Here is a 27575-nt window from a genome sequence, read left to right on the forward strand (position 1 = left end):
AGAACGAAATTCAAAAGAGGACTCAAACGACAGGGGCAGTTTTGATACTACCATGCTAAAGTCTGTGTATACTTTAAAAAAGACAAGCTTTACATGGTAGATTCGGTATCATACACAACTGTTTTTTGTCATTTGTAAATGGAAATGTTCGTGCTGGATGGCTATCAAGTTCATAATGAAATTTTTATTTTAAAATAAAAGAGGCAAGGTATTTCTGCATCATCACGTTTGAACTAAAATTAAGAAAGCGCACACAATTTCAGTCTGTCTCATCTTTATACAAAAAAGGGTCAATAGACTGCGAGACCTGTGAATTCACTGGTAAGGGAAGCCTCCCATCAATGGCAATTATAAGCTCTCAATAACTTTACAGCCTCTTAGAATTACCTCAGGTTCAAGGAGAGGTAAGTAATTTGCCCATCATGTCACAGTTAATAAGTGCTATTAAGCACGTCCTTTCAGAGGTACCTTGTCTCGTCTCTTGATTGGTCTTCTATTAGCATTGGCTTCTAACACTCTGGGTCAATCCCCATCTTAACCCACCCCAAATCTCTTTATCAAATAAACAGATTCAGGACAAAGGGTGTTGTCATTTTCAAGGGAATCCAACTGTGAATCATTTGTTAAAGCCAAAAGTCACAAGACTTAGGCCTTTGCAGACAAGCCCACGGGGTTCTTAATGCTTTTTGTGCACCGATGCCTTTGGCAGCCTGGGGAAGACTATGGATTACTTCTAAGAAAAATGTTTTTAAATGCACAAAGAGGAAAATTACAAAGTAAACCAATTATATTGAAATACTTCTATCAAAGTCTCAAAGGAAAAAAAAAAGTTCCCGGCGGACCCCAGGTTATGAAACCTTGACCTTGCCCATCCCCTCCCCTTTCTCTGAGTGGTTCCTCCTCCCCGCCCCCCCCCCGCCCCCGCCCCTCCCCCGCCCAAAAGCTAGATAGCAAAGTGGATTGGGCTTGTACTCAAAAAGGACTGAGTTAGAATGAAGCCTCAAACACTAGCTGGGTCATCCTGGGCAAGTCTGTTTGCCTCGGTTTCCTCAATTGTAAAATGGATATAACACGTACCTTGCAGGGTTATTGAGCGGATCAAATGACCTAATATTTGTAAAGCTCTAAGCACAGTGCCTGGCACACAGTAGGTGCTATATACTTATTTCCGTGCTCCCTCCCCTGCCTCGATTTTACAGAGGAAGAAACTGAGACCTTAGAGTCTGATACTTGTTAGCAGTGTGACCACAGATAGACAAGGCAGTTAAGCTCCCCGAGCTTAAGTTCTCCGAAACTGTAAGTTACCGACAGCTTGTGATTACTATTTGATGGGCAGAGGTAATTCCCATACATGTCCAATATTCCCATACCAATTATTTAATCTATCCCTTATTTTTCAGACAATGGATATGGTCCCAACTAAGCTTCTCCAACCATTTCCAGAATACACAATGCTGACCTGTCATGCTCACGGAAGCAGAACGTCTTCGAGGGCTGGGAAATGCTGTGCAAAGAGGGAATAGATGTGCAATGGAAGGGGCGGGGGCGGGGGCGGGGAGGAGGGCACACATGCCCTAAAAAAGAAGGAGGCAGTGTGAGTGAGACAAAAGTAGCGGAGATCTGCGCGTGGTACACCGTCGGTGACTCCATATCAGAACCTGCCGTCTACTGGTAGAGAGAGACACAGAAGGTCAAAGTCACTTAGAGACCCCTCTCCCGAGAACAGGTCTCTGTGTCCGCTCGAGCGTGGAGATCTAAACCGCACTAGCACGTCTCGAGAACGCTGGTCCATCTACCTCCGACCCCACCCCCCTCCAGTCTAGCCGGGAAGGCTCGGGGATCTCTTTGATTGACATCTCCATCAGCCAATGGATTTTCAGGGAATTCTGTTTCCCCCCCCCTTCCTCCAAGGAGGCGGAGAGACTCGGTGGAATGACAAAGAGTATACCCAATGGGAAGAAGAACCTCGGGAACGATGAGACTAACAGCCAATAGAAGTAAAGGACCGTTCTAAACGACGTGTGAGACCGCCAACGGCTACTGCTATTACAGGGTCGCGTGGTTTCCGCTCCTTGAGGGCGGGGGAGCGTCCCAAACGGAAGGTGGTTGTTGTCAGTGCCTCAGGTTTGAAACTGGGGGTCGGGCACCACAGCCGTTGTCTGTAGCTGCGGGGCTCTCCCCCTCCCCCCCCCGCTACCGGTCCCTGCTGACCCCACCCTCCGCCCTCCCGTCCCACCTCCCAACCCCCATCCCCACCCCGCCCCCCACCCCAGACCACCCGCTGGAGTCTCTCGGCTGGGTCCGGCCCGGCCTCTGTCCTCCGCTCCGGCTTTTCGGGCCCGGAGGGCGGCCCTGCTGCCGCCGCCATGTCCCTGCACGGAAAGCGGAAGGAGATCTACAAGTATGAGGCACCATGGACGGTCTACGCCATGAACTGGAGCGTGCGGCCCGACAAGCGCTTCCGTCTGGCGCTGGGCAGTTTTGTGGAGGAGTACAACAACAAGGTGGGGGCGGGGCCCGGCGCCGCGAGACCTAGGGGTTGGGGGAGGGGAGGGGAGGGAAGGGAACTGACCGGCGCTGGCACCTCCCCTCGAGCCTCGCACCCCTGCCGCGCCGTGGGGGTCCCCCTTCCCTGGGACTGCCCCGGGGGTCCCCTGGGGAAGGTGGCTGGGAAGTGGGCGGGGAGGGGCGGGGAGCTGTGTTCGAGAATGAAAAACGAGCTGATTTACGTTGTCTCTCCTTGAGTTTTCTTCTCCTTTCTCAGTTTCCCACTTCTTCCTGTTTTCCTAACTCAGTTTTCCGCCTCTCCTGAGTTCCCCACCTTCCTTTCCTCTTTGTAAACCGGGGATGATATCTGTAGTAGCCACTTCTCGTTGTTATTGTGCGATTCGAACAAGACCGTGTAAAATTACTTGCTTTGTGTAAAGGCCACTTACTCCCTCTCTGGCTTCCTCCACTCTGGATGTCACTAGGGGCTCCCTCCTCAACGTCTCTGTAGAAGAGGAGCCTCAGGGAGGTGAGCCTTTATTGCAACGACCTCTTAATAAGTGCTCTGCGAAGGGGAGGAGTGAATAGAGAGAGACAGTGGGAAAACGGTGTTCCATTCCCGGCCTACTGCCGTGTGGTCAAGGGCAAGTCACTTAATCTTAAAGTGCCCCACGTAGCTCCCTCCGAAAGGCTGTAAATCAGAGCAGCATCAGTGGAGGGAGCTTCACGAGCTCGTGGGCAAGGCTCTCAACCTCTCCGTGCCCCAGGCCGTATGTATCTGTAGCATCTGAGGGGGGAGTCTCTCTGTACATCAGAGTTCTCCGAACCAGTGAAGTCACAGGTCAAAGACGAGTTGCTGCTGTACCCACTGATGGTTGCTGGGCAAGAGACGAGTATCAGTCATGCACACACGTGCAATTCAACTTTTGGAACACAGTGTATACGCACACATACATTTTGCTTTCATTGTGGAAAGGCTAGGAAGGACCCTCCACATTCCTTACCTTAGTTTCTTCACCATCCTACTGTAATCTGACTTATTAATGACCCCAGTGTTCTCTCCAGGGTAACTTTTGATTGACCTTTTCTCACTCCTTGTCCTGTGTATATTTTTGACTTTAACTCTTCCCCTTGTTCAGAGCACTTAAACATTGCTCTTTTACTTTGTTTACTTCTCAGTCTCTTTTGCTAGATCATCATCCAACTCTGCTCTTCTTGGCTTAGGTATCTACCCCTATCCTGTAACATTGTCTCTAAGCTATATTTTCTTCGTGATGGCCGTGCTTCTATGGCTTCAAGTGTTTTCTTGATTAAGAAGATTCATACAACTATGCAGACCTAACTTTTCCTCTGAACCACTTCGTGTCAGCAACTTTCCCATATATTCTACAGGCATATCAAGCTCAACTGGTCAAAGTGTGGTGTAATTAAAAAGAGTTCTTAGGGGAAACCTGAGAATAAATATTCTGCCTCTAATACTTGGTAGTTGTGTAATCATGAGGTCATTTACTCCCATCAGATTTTTTGGTCTATTTCTGTGATTTATGGTCCATTATGGAAACTCTTTCCACGGAAGCAGATTAGCAAGTCATCTGTAATTTATAACCTGAGAGTTCTCTGGGGCATGACAAGCTAAATGACTTGCCCATGGTCACACAGCTAGTTAGTGTGTCAGAGGCAGTACTGGAACCCATCTTCCTGGTTTCAAGACTAGCTCTCTATATCCTATACCATTTTATAGATGGGGAAACTGAGGCTCATGGGAGTAGATAATACCTGTAGTATTTAACTCACAAAGTAAGATAATATGAGTTCAGTGCTTTGTAAATTTTTTTAAGCTTTGAAGTATATTATTTTGATCAAAAGAAAACTTGTTATCAACCTTTTTCTCTTGAAGGCACCACTGTGAATCTAATCACACTATGTTTGTAACTTAAAACCTCTGAAGACATATTTTATTTCTCCTATCCAGTCCTCCTTTGCAGATTTCATCTCCACATCATCAGTTTCATGTATCTCTTTTAAACTCATAAGGCCACCAGCCTAGTTCAGACCCTGATCACCTCTTGCCTGGGCTAGTGTAATAGCATCCTGATGGTCTCCCTGCTTCCAGTCTTTCCTCCAATCCATCGTCCAGACAACTGCCAACATCATCTTCCCAAAGCACTGCCTTCCTTAAAACCTTCAGTGTCTCCTCGATCGTTGTGTCTCAGGTAGAAGAGGCTTTCCTCAGCCTGGCATTTGAGGTTCTTCACAGTATGGCTCTACCCAGAAGTTGTTTCCAGCCTTATCTCAGACTCCTTACCTTCATGAATTTTGGTCAGTGTACATGTTGAGTCCCTTCCAAATAGAAGGTAAGCTTCATGAGACCAGGGATTGTTTTGTCTTGGACTTTGTCTTTTGTGCCTGTCTGACTCTTAGTGTTTGTGTAATGGAAATCACAGATCACAGAGTCAATACAATATTTGCTTCAGTTAGAAATTCACCGCTTACTCCTGTTGATTCTATTCTAAGGCTATTGCACAGTAATCTTTTTTTTTTTTTTTTTTCATTTTAGTGCTACTTGACGAATTGCCTTCCAGTTCGACTGGCAGGAGCAGGGTTCAGTATTTCTATTATATGAAGCTATTCAAGACTCCTCACTTGTGAAACTTCTAGCTAATTACCCACATCCCTTTCGGGGGGGGATTTAAAATTATTGAATATTAGCCTAGAGAGACTTTAGATAATATAATACCTTATTTAACAGGTGCAGAAACTGAGGCTTGGTAGTAGACCCAGGATCTTCAGCCACAAACTAGCTATTGTTTGCTGATTAAAGTTACTCTTCCTTTTGCCTTAGGCTTTATACCATTATACCTTTTTTGAAAAAAAGGTTCATTGCTAGTGGAATCCATATATACTATGAAAAGATTTTCATTTGCAGTTATAGTGTAAATTTTAGGCTTTTTTTTTAATGAAAAAGGAGAGTTTCATACATCAGTAGAAAAAAGAAATACCTTTAAGGCAACCTTCAGATCCTTTATCCTATGAAAAGTTCTGATTGAGCATGACTTAGCTGGTTAACTAAAAACTTTTGTTGTCTTGTTGGTGAAAGACATTGGCCTGGCTTTACAACATGATTTCAGGGAAACAAGATGTAAAAAATAGTGTTACCTAGAATGGCCACATGATGTAGTAGATGGTAAACCTTGTTCGGCTGCTTTATATGACTGTATGAAAGTCAACCTCTGGGGAGTCCCTCAAATACCAACTTTACTGGATGTTGTCCTAAGAAGGAGACCTTTATGCCTTTGGGCAAACTTTTCTGGGCTTCAGTTTGCTTTATAAAAGATTTTACACAGGGTTTCTTTAAAAGTTGAGCTCTCACCACTTGATATTACTTGATTTGTCAGGGGAAAAAAATCAGTTTACATACAACTTTTCAGAAACATTAATTGCATTAGAGTGATAGTACTTCTCCTCTGCTTAGTGCAACTTTATTTCTTATGAGACTACATTGAATTGTGATTTTGGAAAAAGAATGAATTTGATAACTCTTTTGCTGATCCTAAATTAGACCAATATCTTTTATGCTGAAACTAGATCCATTGTAGGAGTGAATGTAAGAAAAATATTGACAAGGGATTTTGAGCTTTGAGATTTTTAGATCTTTATCTTTACAAATCTCTTTGAAGGAAAGTGTTGTCTCAGATAAGGAAACTGAGACCAGCATACTAAGGTCAAGTATAATGTAGAGACATGATACACTTGAATGTAGGACCCAGATTGTTGAGGCATCAATTCCTAGTTCTTTTCATTTAGAAAATGTCTCTTTAATCATGTGCAAAAAATGAAAATAGAAAACAACTTTAGGAAATTACTCTCCTGATCACAAAGGAAACATGATAGATGACAGGGCAAAGGTAACCTTTTAACGTAATTGCTTCCTGAAGAGGGTCTTGTCTAGGCAGAGAAGGGTGAAATTCATTCTGTACTTGATATTAGCCTAAGTTTATATAGGGCGTCCCAAAAGTCTTAGTGAAGTGTTAAGCTCTAATAGCTTATAGATTAAGTTCTGATTAAGGTATTAAAGCTTAAGATAGTGTTTAGAACTTAAGCCTTCACTAAGACTTTTTGGACTTGCTGTAAATATTATCTCTTGTGTCTGATGTCTGTTTAGTGCAAAGGCAGTGATAGGAGCTTGAATAACTCAACATGTATTTATTAAATTCCAAAGTAGTGGTCTCTGACCCACACATAGGTAACCACTAAAGATAGGGAATAGAGGTACCCACTCTCTATAAAGATAGAGGCAACAAGAAACAACTCATTAGAGGGAGAAAAATAGGCCTGGCAATTGAGTCAAGCCACTGAGAAAATCAAATCCATGGGAAGCATCAGCGTACACATACAAGGAGACAAAATAACTTCAGGCCCTGTAATACCTTAAGATTGAGTTGCCTTTGCCATCTGTGTTCTCTATCTTGTGTGCCTTAATTATCATATATTCTGAATTTGTGCCCATACTTCCTCAAAAGACTGTATTTGTGGGGGAGATTGTCTTAGGTTTACTAGGGGAGTGACTATTTGGTAGCTATAGTAAATGCCTTTGATCTAATTTTGTCTACTGACTGACTGTTAAAAGGAAGTTCCTGAGTGGGGGCTCATGAACTCTAGTTTTTAGGAGTAACAGACTCACAAAGTACTCTGGAATTTAGGAGTTGTTACAATCCTCCAGAGTGGTATCCCAAAAAGGATGCTCTATAATTATATTTTAAGGCATTTTTAATAAGGTAATTGAGTTTTATTTTCTCTCAGTATAGAAAAACATCCATTTTCCATGAACTTCCAAGTTTAGGATTTTTAGAGATTTCTGAAATGCTGAGGTGATTTGGATTTTATGACTTTATGTATGATTTTTTTTTAAATATTAATTTTATAGTTAAAAATTTAAAAGAAAAGTTGAGGTGAGAGGTGTTGTGGTTTGTGAACCAAGGCTTTTATAACAAAAAATGTGACAGTGAATCTAGTTAAGCTTTTGTCTTTTGTTGTATAGTTACCTGTTACCTCTTAAGGATTTTAATGAACAAATACTTTACATATGCAGCACATAGTTTTGTTGTTGTTTTTTTACTCTGCTTTATGATATTTTATTTCCTAATATTTGAGCGTTTCACCTTGATCTTTATGGTGTTCCATGCATTTAGACACTTGCTGAGAAATTGGCGAGCAAGTATGCATATATTTGAGTTTTAAAAATTTCTCTGGTGAAAGTCTTTTAGTACATTTGGGCCTTTTTCAGGTGTTTGGGACTTTATTATGATAAACTTAGAAAGATTTCCCTGGAAAGTCAGTGGAAGATGGAGCCAAATTTTAGGTTACAAACATGATGGTTCTTATAACAGTTCCTCCTATGGTTGACTGAGGAAAGAGGAATAATATGCCCCAGGGGCCTGTGGGTAAACTTCTAATTTCTTTGTTTTTTTTTCCCCCAGTTTACCTTTGTTCATGTGGACAGATATACTGTGATTTGAGCAAGAAATGAATCTTTAATATTGTCTGGCATGCCATAAGGTAACACTACCAGAGCCTCTGAGCCAGGACAGAGGTGTGATGTGCTGAAATTTATTCCTGAGTAGAATCATCCAAAGTGCATTGGAGGGGTGCTTTTTGCCACTGTGGTAGCTGACACATCTCTAGATAGTCTGGTCAATTCCACAGTTAAGTCAGTAAGATTTTGAAGCTCATGATTAGTCTCATAATTTTATAGTTGAGGTTTTGAGTTAGAGTTCGTGACAGTAGTGAAAATTAGAGTGATTCTCTGCTAGAAGAGAGTGAAAAGAGGTTTTTAAAAGATGTCTTAAATGTAATAGTTATATTCTGGAATCCCCCCACTGAATTTAGGTTATATCTATTTTAATTTCTTTGGGATATATTTATAATTTATGTATTTAAGAACCTACATGTTAGCATTGTGTATGATCAAACTGGAATCCCGTTAACAGGATAGAGAGAGATATTCTTTTTCTAGTTTGCAAGAAAATATAGTTGAGATACTTACGTTTGACTTCACTTAGCACTTTGTACATTTTTTATGTCCTATGCTGTTTGATATTATGGTCATTTTTATGTATATACATACACATTGTATGTGTATGTATATACATATATATGTGCATGTACACACACACGCACACCTTGTATCTCCCTTACCATTTAGCGTGATGCTGTGCTCATAATAGGCTGTTAAGAAATGTATGTTTGTTGAATTGGATTGAGTGTCTTAAATCTGCACAGTCAGTTTAGGAAAAAGAAAAATGAAACTTTGAGAAATTTACCACATCCAGACATCACATTTTTAAGTCAATTTTTGGTCATTAGACAAACATTAATTATTCCTCAAACTAATATCTAATATGTGTACACATTTTTAAATAAATAAAAAATTGTTTTTATGGAAATTTTTTGTTTTGGAAGCCTTTTTTTCCACTCTTCTGGAATATTAAATAATTGTGAAATAAAGTTTATAGAGAAGAACATGGATCTGGAGACAGATCAAAGGATGTATAATGTTAGACTGAACAAAAATTGGATTGCAGAAGGAGGAGAGAGCAAGGGAAGAAGAACAACAGCGTAAAGATAGAAGCAGAGATGATAAAATTGATTAAAATTTTGTTGGTATCTTCTATATACTGCCCCTAGCACTGTCCTGATCTCGCTTCTAGTTGATACTTCACAGCTCTTGTCCGGAATGTCTACTTAGAATGTTGTGGATGAAGATGTAGTTACTTCCAAATAGATTTAATATAGCACAGTTCTGTTGGCATAAATTTGACCTTGGAATCCCATAGATAAAAAGCATAGCTTGGGTGGCCCCAAGGTGCCTCAGATTTCATGTACTTATGAAAATAAATTTTTTCTTTCGAGAGTGTTTTCTTGGTTTAAAAATTGAGGAGCAGTGAGCACTAAGTGAACACTTTGACATCCTGATTTCAGTATTTAAACTTACTAAAATCTGTTTGGGTAAGAATGAAATACATCTTTGTATAGACATGAAATATTTGAAAAATGATACTATATTGCAGAATTGTGAGGATTAGAGAGTATTTAGCTGAGGCGAGAGTACTAAAATAAATAGTTATTTCTGAGAAAGTAAATTTAGTGGAAGGAGGTGTCTTTGTGTCAGTATCATGTGCCTTTTTTCGTGTTGTTTTGTTTGGTTTTGGTTTGGTTTTTTAACCTCTGAAGACAGGGTGGATCCTGGTGTGCTAATGCCAGGTTGTTTTAGTTTTAAACTTTTAATAATTACTTTATACTAAGTAATAGCTTGGCAAACTATGAATTTCTTTAGTGCTTTTAAAAATTTTAATTACAAATAATGTAATTTAGTAAAAAAAAAAAAAAAAAGGATTAGATGTTTCCAAGAACTTCCTTTCTTTGAGGACGTGGAAAGATATTGTTAATTTAATGTGAGCCCTCAAATAGATAAACTATATATTTGCTTAACTGACTAGAAAAAAGAGGGAACAGGAGGAAATTGGGACATTTGGAGGCTGGAGATGGAGGAAAAGAAAAGCCTTGTGTCTGTGGAACCACTGTGGACTTCCATTTTTTCATCACTTGCAAATATGGAGCTTACTATGTTGATGGCATCCATTTTATAGTGAGATCTGAGTCAAATGCAAGAGTCCTTCTGTTCATCAGGTTAATCATTCTTAGACATCTCAAATTTAACAAGTAGAACCTTCCACACTTCTCTGTTTTTGTCAAGGGGACCATTATCCTTGTAACTCAAGTTCACAATCCTAGTCTTAGTCTTGACTACTCACTCTCACCCCACATATCAAGTTAGTTGTCAAATCTTGTAATTTCTACCTCAACAACATTTCTACCTCGCTTCCTCTGTTCTTTCCATTCAGCTATCACCATTGTTCAGGTCCTTTTCATCACTCTCCTGGATTATTTTAGTAGCCTCCTCATTGGTCCTCCCAACAGTCTATCTCCATTCTAAACTATCCTTCACCCAACTGCCAGAGTGATTTTCCTAAAGCATAGATACAACCCAGTCACCGTTCTACTCGGTAAAGTCAGGTGATTCCCTCATGCCTCTGGAATAAAAAACTACTCTATTGGATATTTAAAGCTATTTACAACTTGGCTTCATCTTATTTTTCCAACCTTATTACATAGACTTCTCTTCACCCACACTGTTGGTCTAGCCACACTAGTGGTCTTATTGTTTTCCTACATGATACTCCTTGCATTTGTTCCATTTGTCTCCTATAACAGGAATTCGCTCAGGAAATGAGAAGATATCAGGCCTAAAAAGCCTGGTCTGATATTTGTAAAAGCTCTTAGCCTGGCACATAGTAGGCCTATAAATGCTTCATAAATCCCTTCTGCAATATGCCTGACTAGTAGATACACAGTCTTTGCCTGAAGATTTCCAGTAGAAGTAAAGTTTCTTGATGGAAGGCACTGTTTTGTTTTGGCTTCATAGTCCCAGCATTGACTTCCAGGCCTGTAACACAGGAGACACTTAATAAATATTTGATGGATTTAATTAAACCTACCCCTTCTTTAGACAGCTCTAACTGTACGAAAGTTTTTCCTGATGTCCGCCTTTTTGCAACTTGCTTCCATTGGTCTTCAGTCTGCCCCCTGGAGTCAAGTAGCTCAAGTGTAATTTCTCCATCGATGTCTCAAATATTTATAAGGATCTGTGATCTCCTTGATGTGGGGAGTCTTTCCATTGATATAAATTGTGATCAGTTCATACCCGATAATGTTGTGCAGCTCTACTTCATGTCCTCCCATAAGGTGATTGTAGAAGCCCACCCAACGTCCCAGCCTCCATACTTCCTGGCTAAATCCTCAAGTGCTGGGATTGCTTCAGTTTTGTCTTTGCCCTGGGCACTTAGCACATAATAGGTGCTGTTTGATAAATGCTGATTGATCCTCTTAAGGCAAGCAAAAGCAAAGTTTAAAGTGTGTTGTATTAGGAAGATTTGCCAAAATGGGGCAGAATTTATAATTTATATTTTGTAAGGCAGAATGTGTAATATATGTGTAGGTACTTATTTCCAGTCTCTGTCTTAAGAAGTTTGCAAAGGATTCTAATTGAACAAGTTTCACTTACTCTAATGGATTTACTAATCTGTTTTGCTCTGCTTTAATTTGTTGCACATGAAAAATGTCAGGTTTCTGACATCCATCCTTAGACTCTAAAATCATTTGAAGCTTCAGCAGGTAAGAGGGAGTAGAACATAACCTGTCCCTGTGAGGGTAGGCAACTATCTGTCATCAAACCACCTACATCTGTTTCCTTATTCTAGCTTCAGAGAATGTGAAGCCTTAGTAAATTTTTAAGAAGCATCCACAATTCAGGAGGTACCTACAAAGTCAGAATTCTCAGGAAACAAAGGTGGTGTAGTAGATCGCTAGACTTAGAAGTCAGTAAGACCCGAGTTCAAATACTGCCTTAGACACCTTCTAGCTATAAATAGTCAAATGATATGTGTGCCGTATAATCATGTGTCTTACAAATGCTAGCTATCATCATCACCATTATTATTACTAATAAGAGAAATCCCTCATGCCTTATATCAAGGTCCTCTTTTATGTGGGAAAATTGTGGGATCTGACTTGAACTTTTCTAGAAAAGACCTTAATTTTCTTTAATGTCAAATCGAGTCAAGAAGCATTTTTAAGTATCTACTTTGTGCCAGGTACTGTTGTAAGTGCTGGGGACCCAAAGAAAGGCAAAAACCAGACCTTACATTCAAGGAGTTCAGTCTTGCGGGAGAGAGAACATACAGCAATTATGTACAGGAACAATATATACAGAATAAATTGGACATAAGTATATAGGGAAGGCACTAACATTAAGGAGAACTGGGAAAAGCTTCTTGCAGAAGGTGAGACTACTTGAAAGGGGGGAGAGAGTTCCAAACATGGGATGTTGGAAAATGGAGTAAGAACAAGTATACCAGTGTCACTGGGCCATGGAGTAGATAGTAGGAAATAGTTTTTAAAAGACTGGAAAGGTCTAAGAAGGGATCAGATTATGAAGGGCTTTAAAAGCCAAACACAGGATTTTTATATTTGATCCAAGAAGTGATAAGGAGCTGCTAGAGTTTATTGAATAGAAAAGTGACATGATCAAACCTGAATTTGTCATGATTGGAGTCAGATGGACTGGCGTGGAGATACAGTTGGGGGAGGAAGATCAACTAGAAGGTTATTACAGTAGTCCAGGTATGAGATGATGGGGGCTTGCCATCAGGGTGGTGCCATTATCAGAGCAGAGAAAGAAACACATAAGAGAAATGTTAAGGTAAAAATCGACAGTGCTTGGGCAATAGATTGGATATGGGAAGTGAGTGTGAGGCATAGAGGATGACACCCAGGTTGCCAGCCTGGGTGACTGGAGCATGATGGTACTCTAATAGGGAAGTTAGAAAGAGAGTAGGGTTTGAAGGAAAGATGAATTAAGTTTAAGAGTTACTGAGTTTAAGATGTCCATGAGACATCCGTTGGAGATCTCAAATAGGCAGTTGGGGATGCAAAACTGGAGGTAAGGAAAGAGGTTAGATCCAAGAATCGTTTGCGTAAAGATGGCTATTGAATCCAGGGGAGCTGATTACTGAATATGTTGTACAGAGGTGCAGTCTTTGTTTGGGTTATTGAACTTTTTAATCCTTTTTGTTTGTTTTTCTTGTCTCTGTGGTATCTTCACCTTTAGTTATTCTGATAAACCCTTAGAAGTTAACATTGTTTGAATCTCCTTTGTAAGACCTGCTATTCTGCTCTTGGATGCTTTAGGGTTCTGGGAATGAGAACAAAAATCTCCAGGGTCACATGTAAAATTTTCATACTCCTGGAGTGTTTTGGGGGCAGGGACATAGCTGTCTGGGAAGATTCCTGCTTCCTGGGAAGTATTGGTCACAGGGAGTTCACTAGTCTGGGTTTTATTTGGATAGAGCTGAATGAATGTGCTTTAACTCCTACTAGTCCCTTGCAAATGTGTTTGTAGTTAGTCTACAGTGGAATTGCCAGCTTCTCCCAGGCTTCCAGCTGTGACACACTTTCCTCTTGCTACAAAAGTCTAAGGGCTAAACCTGGGGCAAAGGTTAATGTGTTTTAGATTTCCTTGAGAATTTTCTGTCTTTTTCAAAGTCAAGACTTTGAAAATCCTTTGAAAATCAAGGTCATTCTCTTGTGGGAAACTGGCTGTTATACTGTTCATTTTTGCAAACATTCTCTTCAAAGTAAACTGATGTTTATTTGAGTTTGTTTTGTTGAGGGCAACCTCAGTTCTCTTCTATGTGCTGTGGATTGGTTGCTTTTCTGAGAAAGGGAGACAAGGTCTTTTAGATGGGTGGTTAGAAGAACCGTACTAGAGATTTCTCCGGTAGAGGGACCTCCCCGGTGACAAACTCCTCTCTGCCCTTAAAGATGTGAGTCTCTCTCCCTGGAGCCCTGAGAGATCATGTTACTGGCCCAGGGTCGTTCAGCCAGTGTCAAAGACTGAACATGAACCCAGATCTTCCCGACCGTTATTCAACATTTATAAAACTCTATAGGACACAAATTTTATTACTAATTATTTGCCAGTAATCCAGCTATGAAGTGATGAGGATACAAAGATAAAGGTAAAACAGTCCCTAACTGCAGGGAGCTTACAATCCAATGAAAGAGAAAACCTGGACATATGTAGGTGTGTACAATTACATACAAACCAGATATATGGTAAGCTTGGCAGAGAGGGCCTGTTTATTTGGTGTGAGCAGGAAAGGCTTATGTAGAAAGTAGTGCCTGAGAATCTTGAGGGAAACTAAGGGATTCTAGGAAGCAAAGGGGAGGAGAGAGTGCATTCCAGCCATGGAGAACAACCAATGAGCAAAAAGTGCCAGGGAGTCAGTACAATTTCCAAACTCATCATTTATGACATTCTCTTATAGTGTCATCTTTTTCCCCAATTTTAGAGTGTTCTAGGTATTCTTCATCTTCCCCGTTCAATGGACTGGTTCCCAAATATCTTAGGAAGTGCCATGTGGCTTTCATTGTCTTGTCTCAAGATGTCTTTTTTTTTTTTTCTTTTTACTGTTTCTTACTCTTTAGGTACCAAATGAAAAACAGGCTAGCTAACCAATGAATAGGAGGAACTAAAAGTATGATCCAGTTAATCCTGGGCCTTAAGTCAGCGTTTGTAAAGAAAATTTGTATAAAAGCAGTAAATTCAGGTGGAATATTTAAGCTCCACGTGTTGATCCTACCAAATTGAAACTTCAATTTCCTCAGCCTTTTCCAAATTTAAAGGATTTCTTAGTTCTTAAATTATCCAGTACATGAAGCAATTAATTCTCTCCTGATGAAGCAGCTAAATGCCTAGAGGACTTTTCCAAGTATAAAATAACAGTTATTTTCAGAGTACTTGCTAGGTGCAATAGATGATAGAAACAACCCAAAAAAGATGTTTTCGTTCCTCTCAAGGAGCTTATTATAAAGTTAGGAAGACAAGTCACAAATATGGGGGGAGAGGGGGAAATGACTCCAAGAGACTTCACAAAATAGTATATGATTAATTACCAAATTACCAAATAATTACCAAATATTTCAATATTATGGGTTCAGTAGGGAGAGTTACCTGCTGTCGTATTTTTGGAATATTTAAATAGAAAAGGTTAGACTTGAGCTTAAAGGATGAGTAGAATTTAGATAAGTTCAGATACAATAATCATGAAAATATGTTGAGATGGTGAAAAGGAGAATGCTTTGAAGGGGAGCAGTTAGAAGATCAACTTGACTGAAGCTGGAGTGGGAGATGAGACTGAGATTATTTGTGGAAAGCCTTGAATGCCAGACTAAGGAATTTGAAATGGGGAGCTATTGATGTATCTCTTTGATATATTGCTAAGAAACTAGTCCTTGTTGAAATTGATTTAAAAAAAAATATTTGCTGGAATTGAGCATTTGCTTTATAAACTTTTTTTCCCCCACACTGTTCTCTTTGTACTGGTGCCAACCTGTGAAACTGGTATCGTGACTTAGTGCTAGAAACTTGTATGTCCATTAAATCTGTGTCTGAGGACCAGCTGAGTCCTGCCCCTGCTCTGCCTGAGCCCTTGCTTCCCTACTTCCCCTGCTTCATTTTTATTTTCTCTATATTAGGTATGAATTTTTTCCTGTTTTATTACAGAGGATACTGATTTGGTTCTTTGGTTCATCAGATCTTGACAATTTTTCTTTTTCAGTATCTCTTTATATTCCCACTACTGAGTTCCTAGTTCATGCCCTTATTACCTTATTTCTGGACTATTATAATAATCTGAATGCTTTACTTTCCTTTAGTGTCTCCCCTTCCAATTCATTCTGCATGCCACTGCAGAATAATATTCCAAAAACCTGTCTTTGGTCATATCCCTTGAGGAGATTAAAATAATCTTTGGTGGCTTCACAGTGCTCTGAACATAGTGAGCACTTAATGTAAATACTTGTTGATTCAACTTGACTCTAGGTAAAGTCTGGACTCCTTAACTTGGCATTCAAGGCCCCTACAGTCTGGCCCTAGCCTGCCTATCCAGCTGTATCTCTTACATGAAATATCTTCCAGACAGGTTTATTCACCTTCAATACATTTTGAATTTTTCCATATCTACTTTTGTACATGTTGTTCCACCTACTTTCAGAACCTTCCTCTTTTATGTCCTCCTATCCAAATCATACTTCCTTATAATAGAGAGAACAGTTAGTTTTGGCATCAGGACTCTCTTCTTACATTACTGTTACATTACGACCTGTTTGATCTTGGCCAAGTCACTTTCCCTCTCTTTCTTCATCTTTAAATTGGGGGTGACTGGAGGAGAGATGGGTTGAGCTAAGTGACCTCTGAAGTCTTTCCTGCAATCTAAAGAATCAAGAAATAATTACTCTTCTTGATCACCCATTCTAAAGTGACCTCTACGTCTTTGAAACTCACTGCTTTTATCATTTGGCAGTCAAGCCTGTATCGTTCCTTGTGACAACTCTTCCCTTTTATTGAACTGTGTGATTTAAATGTTTTATCATTATTTAACTTCACTGTTATAGCTTTTCAGTTACAAAGTCTTTGAGGACAGGAACTGGGTCTTAGACATCTTTGTATCCCCATTCCCCCCACTGTAAGAACTCAATAAATATTTTTTGTTTTGATTGGATTTGGTCCTACCTGAGCTCACCAAATGAATACAAAATTGGAAATGGGGAGAAAGAACAATGTTTTTGTGGCTCAGTTGATAGGAGTTTTAGAGGGAAGAAAGGAAATTAAGAACAAAAACATTTGTAGAGTAAGGACTTACGGTCTCCTAATAGCTGCTTACTAAGAAGTACCACCATTCCATTGGACAGGGTCAGTAAAACACCAGTTTCTCAGCAGTTCAAAGTCACAGAACCCTCTGGAGCCAATTTAGTGGTTGACAGATAAGCATGTAAATGAGTGGTGACCAAAATCCATTCCAAGGAAAAGTAAGTAACCAAAACCAGAGGCAATTTCTCATTTCTTACCTTCACTGTCCACTTTCAACTTTAAATGGAATGATGGATAAAAAGCTCCATTTTAAAAGAAACATCTGTAAAACTATATAGATATCTGTATAACAGATAACTTTCTCTACAAGTCTCGATTAGTAGTAAGGTTGTCAGGACCTCTGTCACTGACCAGTGATTTCTTATATCAGTCCTCTACCATCATCTGACTGATTTACTTCATGGGGAAAAAAACCAACATTATTATATTATTCAAATACATTATTATATTATTCAATTTTGTGTATTCCAGGTCCAACTTGTAGGTTTAGATGAGGAGAGTTCCGAATTTATTTGCAGAAATACTTTTGACCATCCTTACCCCACCACAAAGTTGATGTGGATCCCTGACACGAAAGGAGTCTACCCAGATCTGTTGGCAACCAGTGGTGACTATCTCCGTGTGTGGAGGGTAAGTATGGTGTTGATTAACAGCTAGCCTATTGGACATTACAGCAACATGGTTTCCCATAGATATGAGGCTGTCAGTTTTCTTTGTCAGTATAACCTGAAATAAATGAATAGCTTAGTTTCTCTAGCCCAGGAAGTTTCAAAATTCAAATTAAAGGTTTATTTTAAATTTATTTTACACATACATTTCTAGTACTATCTAAGTCTTTGTGTAGCTTCCCTAGTGTTCCTGTGAACAGAGAAACAAAGACTCTCTGTTCACATAATATGACTTAGGGTAAAAATTAGAAGGCAAGGAGATTTCTAAGCAATCTAGACTCCACTATCTGAAGTGTTGGTTTTATATAGCTGTGACAATTACAGATTTGAGTAACCTTGTATAAAAATGACAGTTACTGTGTAAAAATCTTCAATATATTTGTGTGTCTGGAGCTCTTTATTCCTCTTTACCACCAAATTGATTTTAGTAAGTTTAACAAAATACTATGTCTCTTTTAGTGTATATACACAGCATAGAATCACACCTACCAGAGCTTGTGCCATCAGAACAGCAGAGAGGGCAACTAAGTAGATGAGTTACAGGCAGGATATTTTTGGTTTGGGGATTATGGGAAAATCTTTTCACCTCTTACTGTTCTAGAGGAAATTGGGGATAGGATTTTAAAAGATTAAGTAGTCGTTAGGTAAACTGAGAAAGAGGAAGCTTTTTGGAAAGAGACTTGGGAGCTTTGGGTTTTATTACTGCCTTCTTTGACGTATTTTTCCATGTTGTTTATTAGTGAGATATAAAGTTTATAGAACTCTATGAATAACAAAAATATTGTAAAGACAAATAACCTTGACAGATATAGCAACTCCAATCAACATTGTGACCCACTGTGATTCCAGAGGATTTGAGAAAATGTGCTCTCCCATTTCTTGATATAGAGGTGGTGGACTCACAGTGCAGATTTAGAAATTTCTTCTTTTTCTTTCTTTCTTTCTTTTTTTTTTTTTTTGACATCAATGTAGGGATTTGTTTTGCTTGACTATGCATGACTTGTAACAGGGTTTTTGTTTTTCTTGCTTTCTCAGTGGGGGTGGGAGAAGGAAAGTGGAACAGAAAGGTGAATTTTCATTTTAAAAAAACTTAATTAAAAAAATTAACACATCTGTTAAGTGACACTGTGAATGGTTATTATTAGCAATTTTTTCTATTGCCTGCAGGTTGGTGAAACAGAGACCAGACTAGAGTGTTTGCTAAACAATAACAAGAACTCTGACTTCTGTGCTCCCTTGACCTCCTTTGACTGGAATGAGGTAGATCCTTATCTCTTAGGTAAGAGAAGGAAGATGTTATAGCACCTGTGACAGGAAAAGGAGGAACTTGGGTTCTGAATTGTAAAACCAATCCTCTTTCTAACTGTGGGCCTGAGATGCACCTCAGTACCGGGGAGGGAAAGCACCTATAACTACTTACTATGTGCCAGCCATTCTGCTAAGTGCAAGTACCTATAACCACCTACTGTGTGCCAGACACTGCTAAGTCCTTTACAGTATAGCAATAGGAGGATGAGCAGCTAAGATACTATGCTATATTTTCTCATTTGATCATCAAAACGAGCTTGTGAAGTAGGTGACATTATTAAACATATTTTAGAGTTGAGGACACTGAAGCAGGCAGAAGTTAAGAACTTGGCCAGGGTCACACAGCTAGTAACTTTCTGAGGTGAGATTTGAACTCAGGGCTTCCTGACTCCAGGCCAGCACTCTATCCACTATACCACCTACCTAGCTGCTAGGGATAATAAGGTAGTTTGATCTATATTGGTAGAGAGTTTCCTTTCACTGGAAGCTCCTTATGCCAATGAATTCACAGGTCTGGTCCAAAAATACTTGCAACATCTTACTCAGAGTGATTGTGAGAAAAGTGTTTTGCAAACTTTAAAGTGCTATATAAATGAGAGTTGGTATTTTTATCATGTACTGTATTATACTTTATCCCTCTCAGTGCCTAGCAAATTAATTTGTACTGAGGAGGAGCTCAAGAAATATTTGAATGAATGCTGTTACAAGGCTAATCAGGTAAAGAAAAGAAAACTTGGAATGAAATAGTCTCACTTCAAGTAGCTCATTTCTATTGGTTGTTTCAGGTACCTCAAGCATTGATACAACCTGCACTATCTGGGGTCTGGAGACTGGTCAGGTTCTAGGGAGAGTGAATCTAGTATCTGGCCATGTGAAGACTCAGCTGATAGCACATGACAAAGAGGTGATAATTGTCTTTCTTTTTTCTGTTCTCTGTAGCTTTGTATTTGCTTTGTTGTGCATGTCAAACTTCTTCCACTGTGTTTTACATCTTGTGGGAATTATATTATACTCTTTACCTTCGTGATTCAATTGAAAATAAGTTGACCCATTTTAAAAAAAGATTCATTTTATTGCTCTTGATCAGAGCCCTCCCTTTTTTATATAACCTAAGAGCTAAGAATGGTTTTTACATTTTATAATATAATAAAACTTTCTTTAAAAATGTACAGATTCTTAGTTCATAAGCCATAGGAAAGCAGGTGCAGGGACTGGGCATACTTTATCAACCTTTGCTCTTAATGGTAAATCAAAAAATAGTTTGGAAACATTTAATGTAAAATATAAATATATCCACCAACCAAAAAACTCATTTAATTTAAACCAGAAAAACACTATTGAATACAGTGAGCATATCCCTTTCCTCTTTCCCATCACTGCATATATAGAATAACATCTCATCCCCAGCATTGTTCTTTCACTTTGACCCTTTTTGTAGTAAATTATAGGAAAGTCTCATTTATGCTCCCCCAACCCTCATTTCTGTAGTCCTATATAGAGGGGCCTTGGCACTTTGTCCCACAGATAAATTTCTTAAACGTATTAACCAAAAAAACTACAACTTTTGAAGTAGCTGCTTTAAGCAGGAAGTTGTAACTTTTTTTTGAGACTGGCTTTTTTTGTTATGTTAAAGTCAGGTTGGGGACCTCTTATGACTAAAACATTATTGTAAGCAGCATTCTTCAGCAACTTTGGTATAGAAATAATCAACTTAGTGAAACCTGGTATTTGGACAAAAAATAATTTTCTGGCAGACCAGCCTTAACCATTAATTTTTTTTTCGTTCTAGATAAGTTTTTATAGATATTCTGTTTACTTAATAGCTATTGTCATTCCTATTCAGACTTAAATCCATTTTGACATTTCTGTGTCAATATGAGTAGAGACATGGATAACGCTTTTTGACAAATGTAATTGTTTACATCCAAGCATTTTTCTGTGTTAGTTTAGAGGCTATCTTAAATGTTTACTCTTGTGAATACTCACTTGCCTTCTCTGATTTCCTTATACAGCATTTGCTCTTCTTTCTCATTTTATCTTAAGCTGCCAAAAGATGGTGTTAAATGTCTCTTCTGAAGAGCTGTGCTTTAAATCTTGGAGCAGAGACTTTAGGTTGTTGGTTACTGTGGGGGGTTGACTACTAATAAAAGGCCAGCCTTTCATTTTTCTGTAGTTAATCGAAAGAGTTGGAAGGACCTTAGAGATTATGGACTCTGTCCCCCTCATTTTACAGATGTGGAAATGAGAGGCTCACAAAAGTGATATGACTTACCTGAGGTCATGTAAGTGGATGAGCTGGAAGTCGTCTTCGATTTCGAATGCATTGTTCTTTCCCCTGGTCCATACCTCTCTCTGACTTCTAATAGTAGGATTTTTGTTATAAGATGATTCAACTTTTATCAGGTTACCCAGGGGTTAAATGAAAGAAGTCTGCCCAGCTGAGAAGACTGAGGAGAAGGTCCTGGGCCTCTGGGCAAAGGTTTCTTTATCTTGATCATGTAGCAATAGCAGTGATCTCTTTGGAATGCTGGTCTAGAATAAGCTACACTAGAGCACAGCTGCTCTGCAGAAAATGATCTGAGCCTCCTGGTAGTTTTTGGGCTGTTATTTTTCCCCTGTGCTAAAATCAGGGAACTTTGAGTCTCTTCCTGTCTTGGTTTTGGGGCTCTGTCTTACCAACTGGATCTTTGTGAAAGTGCTTCCCAGCTAGTCACAGGGCTGATGCCTGTACTGGAAGGTCTTCTCTTGTGACTGTGGCAAACACAGTGTTGAAGTAACTTACAGTGGACCAAGCTTCTCTTGCCATTGGCCTTAGGCGAACACTTGGGATGAGCGCCATCATGTGTCGTAATCTAGAGCTTCTGCGTTTGCATTCTCCTACTAGCTAGTGTATTTTATCCAGATGCTGAACTGTTAGCATTAACGACTATTTCAGTAATTTTGCAGTTCTCATAATTGATAGCTGATTTTATAACTTCCTTAGCTATTCCTCTTCCTCTAACATTTTGGAATGTAGCTGGCTGTTTCTTCCTCTCCTGGATGACATAGTTGTACTCAGTGCTGCATTTCTGGTCTCCTCCCTCCTCCTCTTTTTGCTCCATGCTCTTCCACAGCTATTTCCTAGATTTCCTTTCTAGTTCTTTCCGCTGTTAACATCTCAGCTCCTCTCACTTTCCACAGACTCTGAAACTGCTCTCTTTGCTGCCATCACATCTACTTCAAACTTTTAGTGGCACACTGAATCCCATGACCTCCATCCCGATTAAATTGTTGTAAAATCAGTGTTTTCCTTTTCGTGGAGCTGGGACAAAGTTTTTTTACAAGTATTATACTAGGAAGTAAAGGCAAAGCAAACTAAAAATACATATATACAAAAATAGAGCTAGTTTATAGAGTGCACATTTATAATCCCTAACTTTTAACATCTGAAAGGAATGTGGGAAAGTGAACAGTGGGACTCCCCAGATCTCAGGAGACCCAAGTTCAAGTCTTACCTCTGACACTTACTGACTGTGATTCTGGCAAGTCACTTAACTTCCCAGTGCCCTTGGCAATTTCCTAAGACATAGAAGTTGCAGAGAAGTTGTCAGCCTGCATTAGTCCAGGGAATTCCCTCACCTAGGACTTGTTCATACCAGTGAATTCTAGATCCAGTCCTTATCCTGTCTTTAACAGCTAGCCCAGAAGTTCTGAACCTGGAGTCCATAAGCTGACTTTCAAAATATTTTGATAACTGTATTTCAGTAAAGTTGATTTCCTTTGTATGGTGCATTTTACTTTATGCATGTAATAACATTATGCTGAAGAATCCATGGGTTCACCAAACTACCAAAACAGTCCATGGTAACTAGATTGTACAGTGGATAGAGTGCAGGACTTGGAGTCATGGTAACTAGATTGTACAGTGGATAGAGTGCAGGACTTGGAGTCAGGAAGATCTGAGTTCAAATCCCGCCTCAGACACTTAGTAGCTGTTTGACCCTCGGCAAGTCACTTAACCTCTCATCCACCCTAGTTTTCTCATCTGTACAATGGAGATAATAATAGCACCTACTTCACAGAGTTGTTGAAAGGATAAAATGGGACAATATTGGTAAAGCACTTGGAAATCTTAAAGTACTATATAAATGCTAGCTGTTACAACACAAAAAAGGGTGAGAACCTGTAATCTAGCTAAAGATCTGTGTGATTCGTGCAGTGTCAAAGATCTTATCCCTTATTTCTGTCTGGCTGGATGAAAGGGATCTGCAAACTTTTAGTCCAGGATAGTTTAGGTTAGCACCAACTGAAATTTCAGATCAGATATCCTCATTTCTTCCCAGAGCCTATTTCCAGGTATGGTAGCATCCTCAGTTCCTCTGAGTATCCGTTTCCTAATTTTAACTAAAAGACATAAGATCTCCCCACATTGTGGCTTTAAGCTGTACTTTAACTCCTCATCTTTCCTGGCTTTTGCTCATTTTCCTCTTGGCTTCCTTAATTATGACACTGCGCGATGTGTTCCCAAAGATTCCTGTCCTGTACCTTAGGCCATCCTTTATTGGCTTTGGATATGTATTCACACTTTTTGGGGGTTATCTGGCTTAGGACACCTGAAATTTTTAACCCTTGTGCTATGTTGCTTTCTTTTTTGGTTTGTCTGAATCACATTCACAATCTACTTATTTAGGCCAGTTCTACCCTTTAGCAAAGCTAAACTTCTTCATAGCATCGTTCTAAGTTAGCATGTTGGCTTTGTTCCCTCAAGTGGCCATGTGGCCTCTGTGGTGGGTGAGTTGCAACCTTTTACCCTTGGTCTATATGCATCACATCAGGTCTTCTAGATAACCATAAGAAGATTCTTTGTTTCTTCTTATTTCAAAGTCCATATGTACTCTCTTTTGGGCCACCCACTAATTTCCTATTCCTGATCTTAGAGACAACTTCCAACTCTCAGCTCATGTACATAGCAGAGATGACTATTAAGTGCTAAACCAATGACTGATGAAGCTTTTCCTGATTCAGGTTACTAATGCTTCTGACTTCTTAATGTTTTCTAAGGATATCACTCAGGTGCTCCCCCTCCCCTCCACCTCCAGGAAGTGGAATAAGCATAAAATAAGAATAATGGACATAATTTAAAATAAAGGATTCTGTGTCATAGGAAAAGATGAAATGCTTAAATACATTTGCAAATATAGAAATACCTAAAAAATAAAATGATGATTTGAACCTGCTTCTTTCACCTCCATATTAATGATTCTTTCTTAGAGATTTCACAGGAGAAGTAGGATGGTTATTAGTCTTCATTACTCTCATTTTTCAATTTTTCTGCTGTTAAGCTGATGACATCTCATTCTGTGATCCTCAGTATTTATATTGTTACTGATATTTTAGTCATAGACTCTCTGGGACTATTTTTCTGAGCCCAAACAAGTGAGACCCATTAAGGGATTTTAGTTCTCAGATAGTATAAGCTTGTTAATCTAACAGCAAGGCAGAGATTGGTTACGTGCCCTAGCTTCCACTATGTTCCAAGTATGAAGAATAATGCTTAAAATGTTTCTGCTACATAGGAGAGCAGACTCTCTGCCCTTGGTTGAGGGGGGAGGTAGGAAGGAATGTGCTAGTGGAATGGTCTGTGGCCTGTAGACTGTCATTAGTCTTAGGCTCTGTGTCTCATACAGCAGGAGAGCTTATTTCACACTCTCCATTTGCCACTGTGTTTACCTCTATTGTGTTAAAGTCTAGCAGAATTGATTCACTGGTACTTGGATGACCTGGAGATTACAGATTTCCCTGCTGGAAGAAAAAGAGAGCTAGTCTTGATTCTGACAGTTTTTTCTTATCCCTGAGCAGGTCTATGACATTGCATTTAGTCGGGCCGGGGGCGGCAGGGACATGTTTGCTTCAGTGGGTGCAGATGGTTCTGTGCGGATGTTTGATCTCCGCCACCTGGAACACAGTACCATCATTTATGAAGACCCACAGCATCACCCCCTGCTGCGTCTCTGCTGGAACAAGCAGGACCCTAACTATCTAGCCACAATGGCCATGGATGGAATGGAGGTGAGTTCTTCTTCCTTGTGGAAACTTACTAAGTCTGTTAGGTTGGCAGAGGTTCTGTTCCACTAATTCATTTTACATTCTTCTCAGAATGTAATCCATTGCCCCTTGGTTTTGTAGACTAGAAATTACAGCCAAAAAATACTACTTCTAGTCCTCCACTATAATTCTGATAAGTACGCTTGTGGTCACTTGGGAAAGATTTTTCTTTTTTTTAATCCAGGCACCTTCTTCTTTGTTCGCCCAGCTGAAAAAGACATGACCATTCCTTTCTGCATCCTTTCCTTTGAAAAAAGAAATGAGTTACAGATAGGGATGAGATAAAGCAGTAACAGCTGTGTATAGCACAATGTTGATGTCATCACAGGGGATGGACACATAGGAACCAGAAATGGACACAGGCAGGAGAAAATGGGCAACATGCAGAGGCCAGGGATAGACACAGACAGACATGCAGGGGCCAGACACTTGGGCAGGTGGGTGGAGTGGGGCAAAGGTCTGTTCTCTCTGCACTAAAGGTCTCAAACCAAGGTACCAATCCAGAGGTAGTCTCTCCATGCATCTGTTCTGCTTTCACTTGGAAGTTTGTTTTTTGAGGGGCTTTTGGTTTTTTGGGGTGGGGGGGCGGGTTTGGTTTTATTTGGGGGGGGGCTGGTAGGAGGCCATGGAGCACTCAGCAGGAACAGAGAGAGAGAGCACACACAGCACTGTATGGTAAAGATAATGGAGATTTATTTTGGAATGTGAGTTTCCTTCTGAATTCTTTACATAAAGTTGAATTTGCATAATGTGAATTTACATGAAGTGAAAACTGTATGAACTGTATGCTGCTTGTTTCCCCTGCTCAGTGCTTCTTCCCTTGTCATTCCAGCCACTTCTGGAAGCCTTTTTAAGTGGTTAGAAGCCCATAAACACTTAGTATCTTTTAAATATATATAGAAAAATATGTAGAAAAAATGTTTTAAAAAGAAATACTTCCTTTTGTATTCTATATTATTTCTTCCTCACACTGAACTTAATGCTATCATTTATTTGCCCTTTCCTACAGGTGGTAATTTTGGATGTACGAGTTCCCTGCACTCCTGTTGCCAGGTTAAACAACCACCGAGCATGTGTCAATGGCATTGCCTGGGCCCCACATTCATCTTGCCACATCTGTACTGCAGGTAAGCGTATAGGGAGAAAGCAAGATGGGGCAAGAGAGAGTTTCTGTCTTTCTTTCCCTTGGAACTGTAATCTTTCTAGTAAAACAGTGAGTTTCAGTCACATAAGTTACATAAAGTGACTTAACCAGGACTTTCCTCTCACTTGTAAAATGGGGCTAAGCCTTCTTTTCAGAGTCATACATTTAGAGTGAACCACTTCAGCATGTAATATAAGAACATAGATTTAGAATTGATAGAGACTTCAGGGGCATCTAGTCTAGCACTCTCATTTCATAGTGTAGGAAACTGAGGCCCAGAAAGGTTAGTCACTTGCCCAAGTCCACGCAGGTAGCAGGTATTTTGTCCTGGGCCTTCACATCTGTCAGGGTAGGAAAGAGGTTCCTTTGGGGCTATGTAAGAACTGACTTGGGACCCTACCAAACTAAAGTATCTCCTTAGGTTTGACCCACTGTGGAGCTCTGAATGTTAACTGTGGTCCAGAATACACTTAGATGGGTAGTAGAATACACTTTTTAATTCTTACTTTGGTATTTACCAAGCCAGAAGGATGACCTTTTTAAAAATGCTAACTTTTTAGCTTACCAATGAGTTGTTTGGGGGGACATATTGACTACAGAATACAGGAGTTTTAACTTCTGGATTTTTTTTGCCCATCATTTTCCTTTCTGACATAGTCTCTCCTCATCAGTAGTAGAGAACTCATCACTTCAGTTACCAAGTAACAGAGGTTACTGTAATGTTTTATGTGGAATTTTCAGCAATGAGAAAGTTCATTAAACTTTGTCCCCCTCTGTTACTAGCTTCTAAGAGAATGTTAGCTCGTATTTATGTGAACCATACAGGGCATAGGAGCAATTGAAATGTATTGCTTCCATTTGTTTTTATATATTTCCAGAAATACTCCCTCTGCCAAAATGAACCCAAAGAAAATAATTAAGCAAAAATACCTGATATAGTGACTGAGTCTGACAGTGTAGAAAACAGACTGCCCTGGTGGGCTCTTGCCTTCCTATTCAGAGAAGGAAAGTATTTTTCTTTGTCTATTCTCCAGAACTGTCACTGGGTTTTTCAGTTTCTTAGAGCTTGACTGCGTTTCAGTAATCTTTTCCTTTACATCCTTAGGAGCAATTTTTTTGCTCTCACTAAAGGATTTGTGTTTTAACTTTTGGCTTCAAAATTAGGTAGCAAATGATTTGAGTTGTCTACAGTAGTTGTATCTTTTATAAAAAAAAAAATTGGAATGAGGTAGGGAGGTAGAGAGTATTCTTGGAGAATAAAAGGTCCCAAGGAATGTCTCTTCTTTACTGTGACTGGGAAGGGAGCTTTTCTCTTTCAAATCTATGGGCCTTTACCCCTTGGAGCAACTTGTCAGTATGGTCCTTTGGTGAGATAAGAATAATAAAAAATTTGCTTGACTGACAGAAATATTTAGTCTGTTGTTGCGAAAAAATCCAACTATTATATTTTAGAGCCCTCAGATTTTTCTTATACTCAAAGAGGTAAATCTGTCACACTCACTGCCTTGGCAAAAAGTTCAGTATTAGCTACAGTTAGCACTTTAGTTAAAGTTTT

The 27575-nt window shown here is 39.5% G+C and overlaps 1 protein-coding gene across 1 annotated transcript in view; it reads left to right on the forward strand.

Annotated features, from left to right (window-relative positions):
• The first annotated feature begins 2067 nt into the window (after positions 1-2067).
• Positions 2068-27575, forward strand: part of DCAF7 (DDB1 and CUL4 associated factor 7) — a 32101-nt gene continuing 6593 nt past the window's right edge. The window contains exons 1-6 of the mRNA XM_036754186.1: positions 2068-2504; positions 17288-17446; positions 18652-18763; positions 19578-19696; positions 24631-24840; positions 25886-26003. Coding sequence (XP_036610081.1) covers positions 2367-2504; positions 17288-17446; positions 18652-18763; positions 19578-19696; positions 24631-24840; positions 25886-26003 — 856 coding nt within the window. The 5' untranslated portion in view covers positions 2068-2366. The remainder of the gene's footprint in view (positions 2505-17287; positions 17447-18651; positions 18764-19577; positions 19697-24630; positions 24841-25885; positions 26004-27575) is intronic.

The sequence above is a fragment of the Trichosurus vulpecula genome, chromosome 4, assembly GCF_011100635.1.
Source record: "Trichosurus vulpecula isolate mTriVul1 chromosome 4, mTriVul1.pri, whole genome shotgun sequence".
Taxonomy (NCBI): domain Eukaryota; kingdom Metazoa; phylum Chordata; class Mammalia; order Diprotodontia; family Phalangeridae; genus Trichosurus; species Trichosurus vulpecula.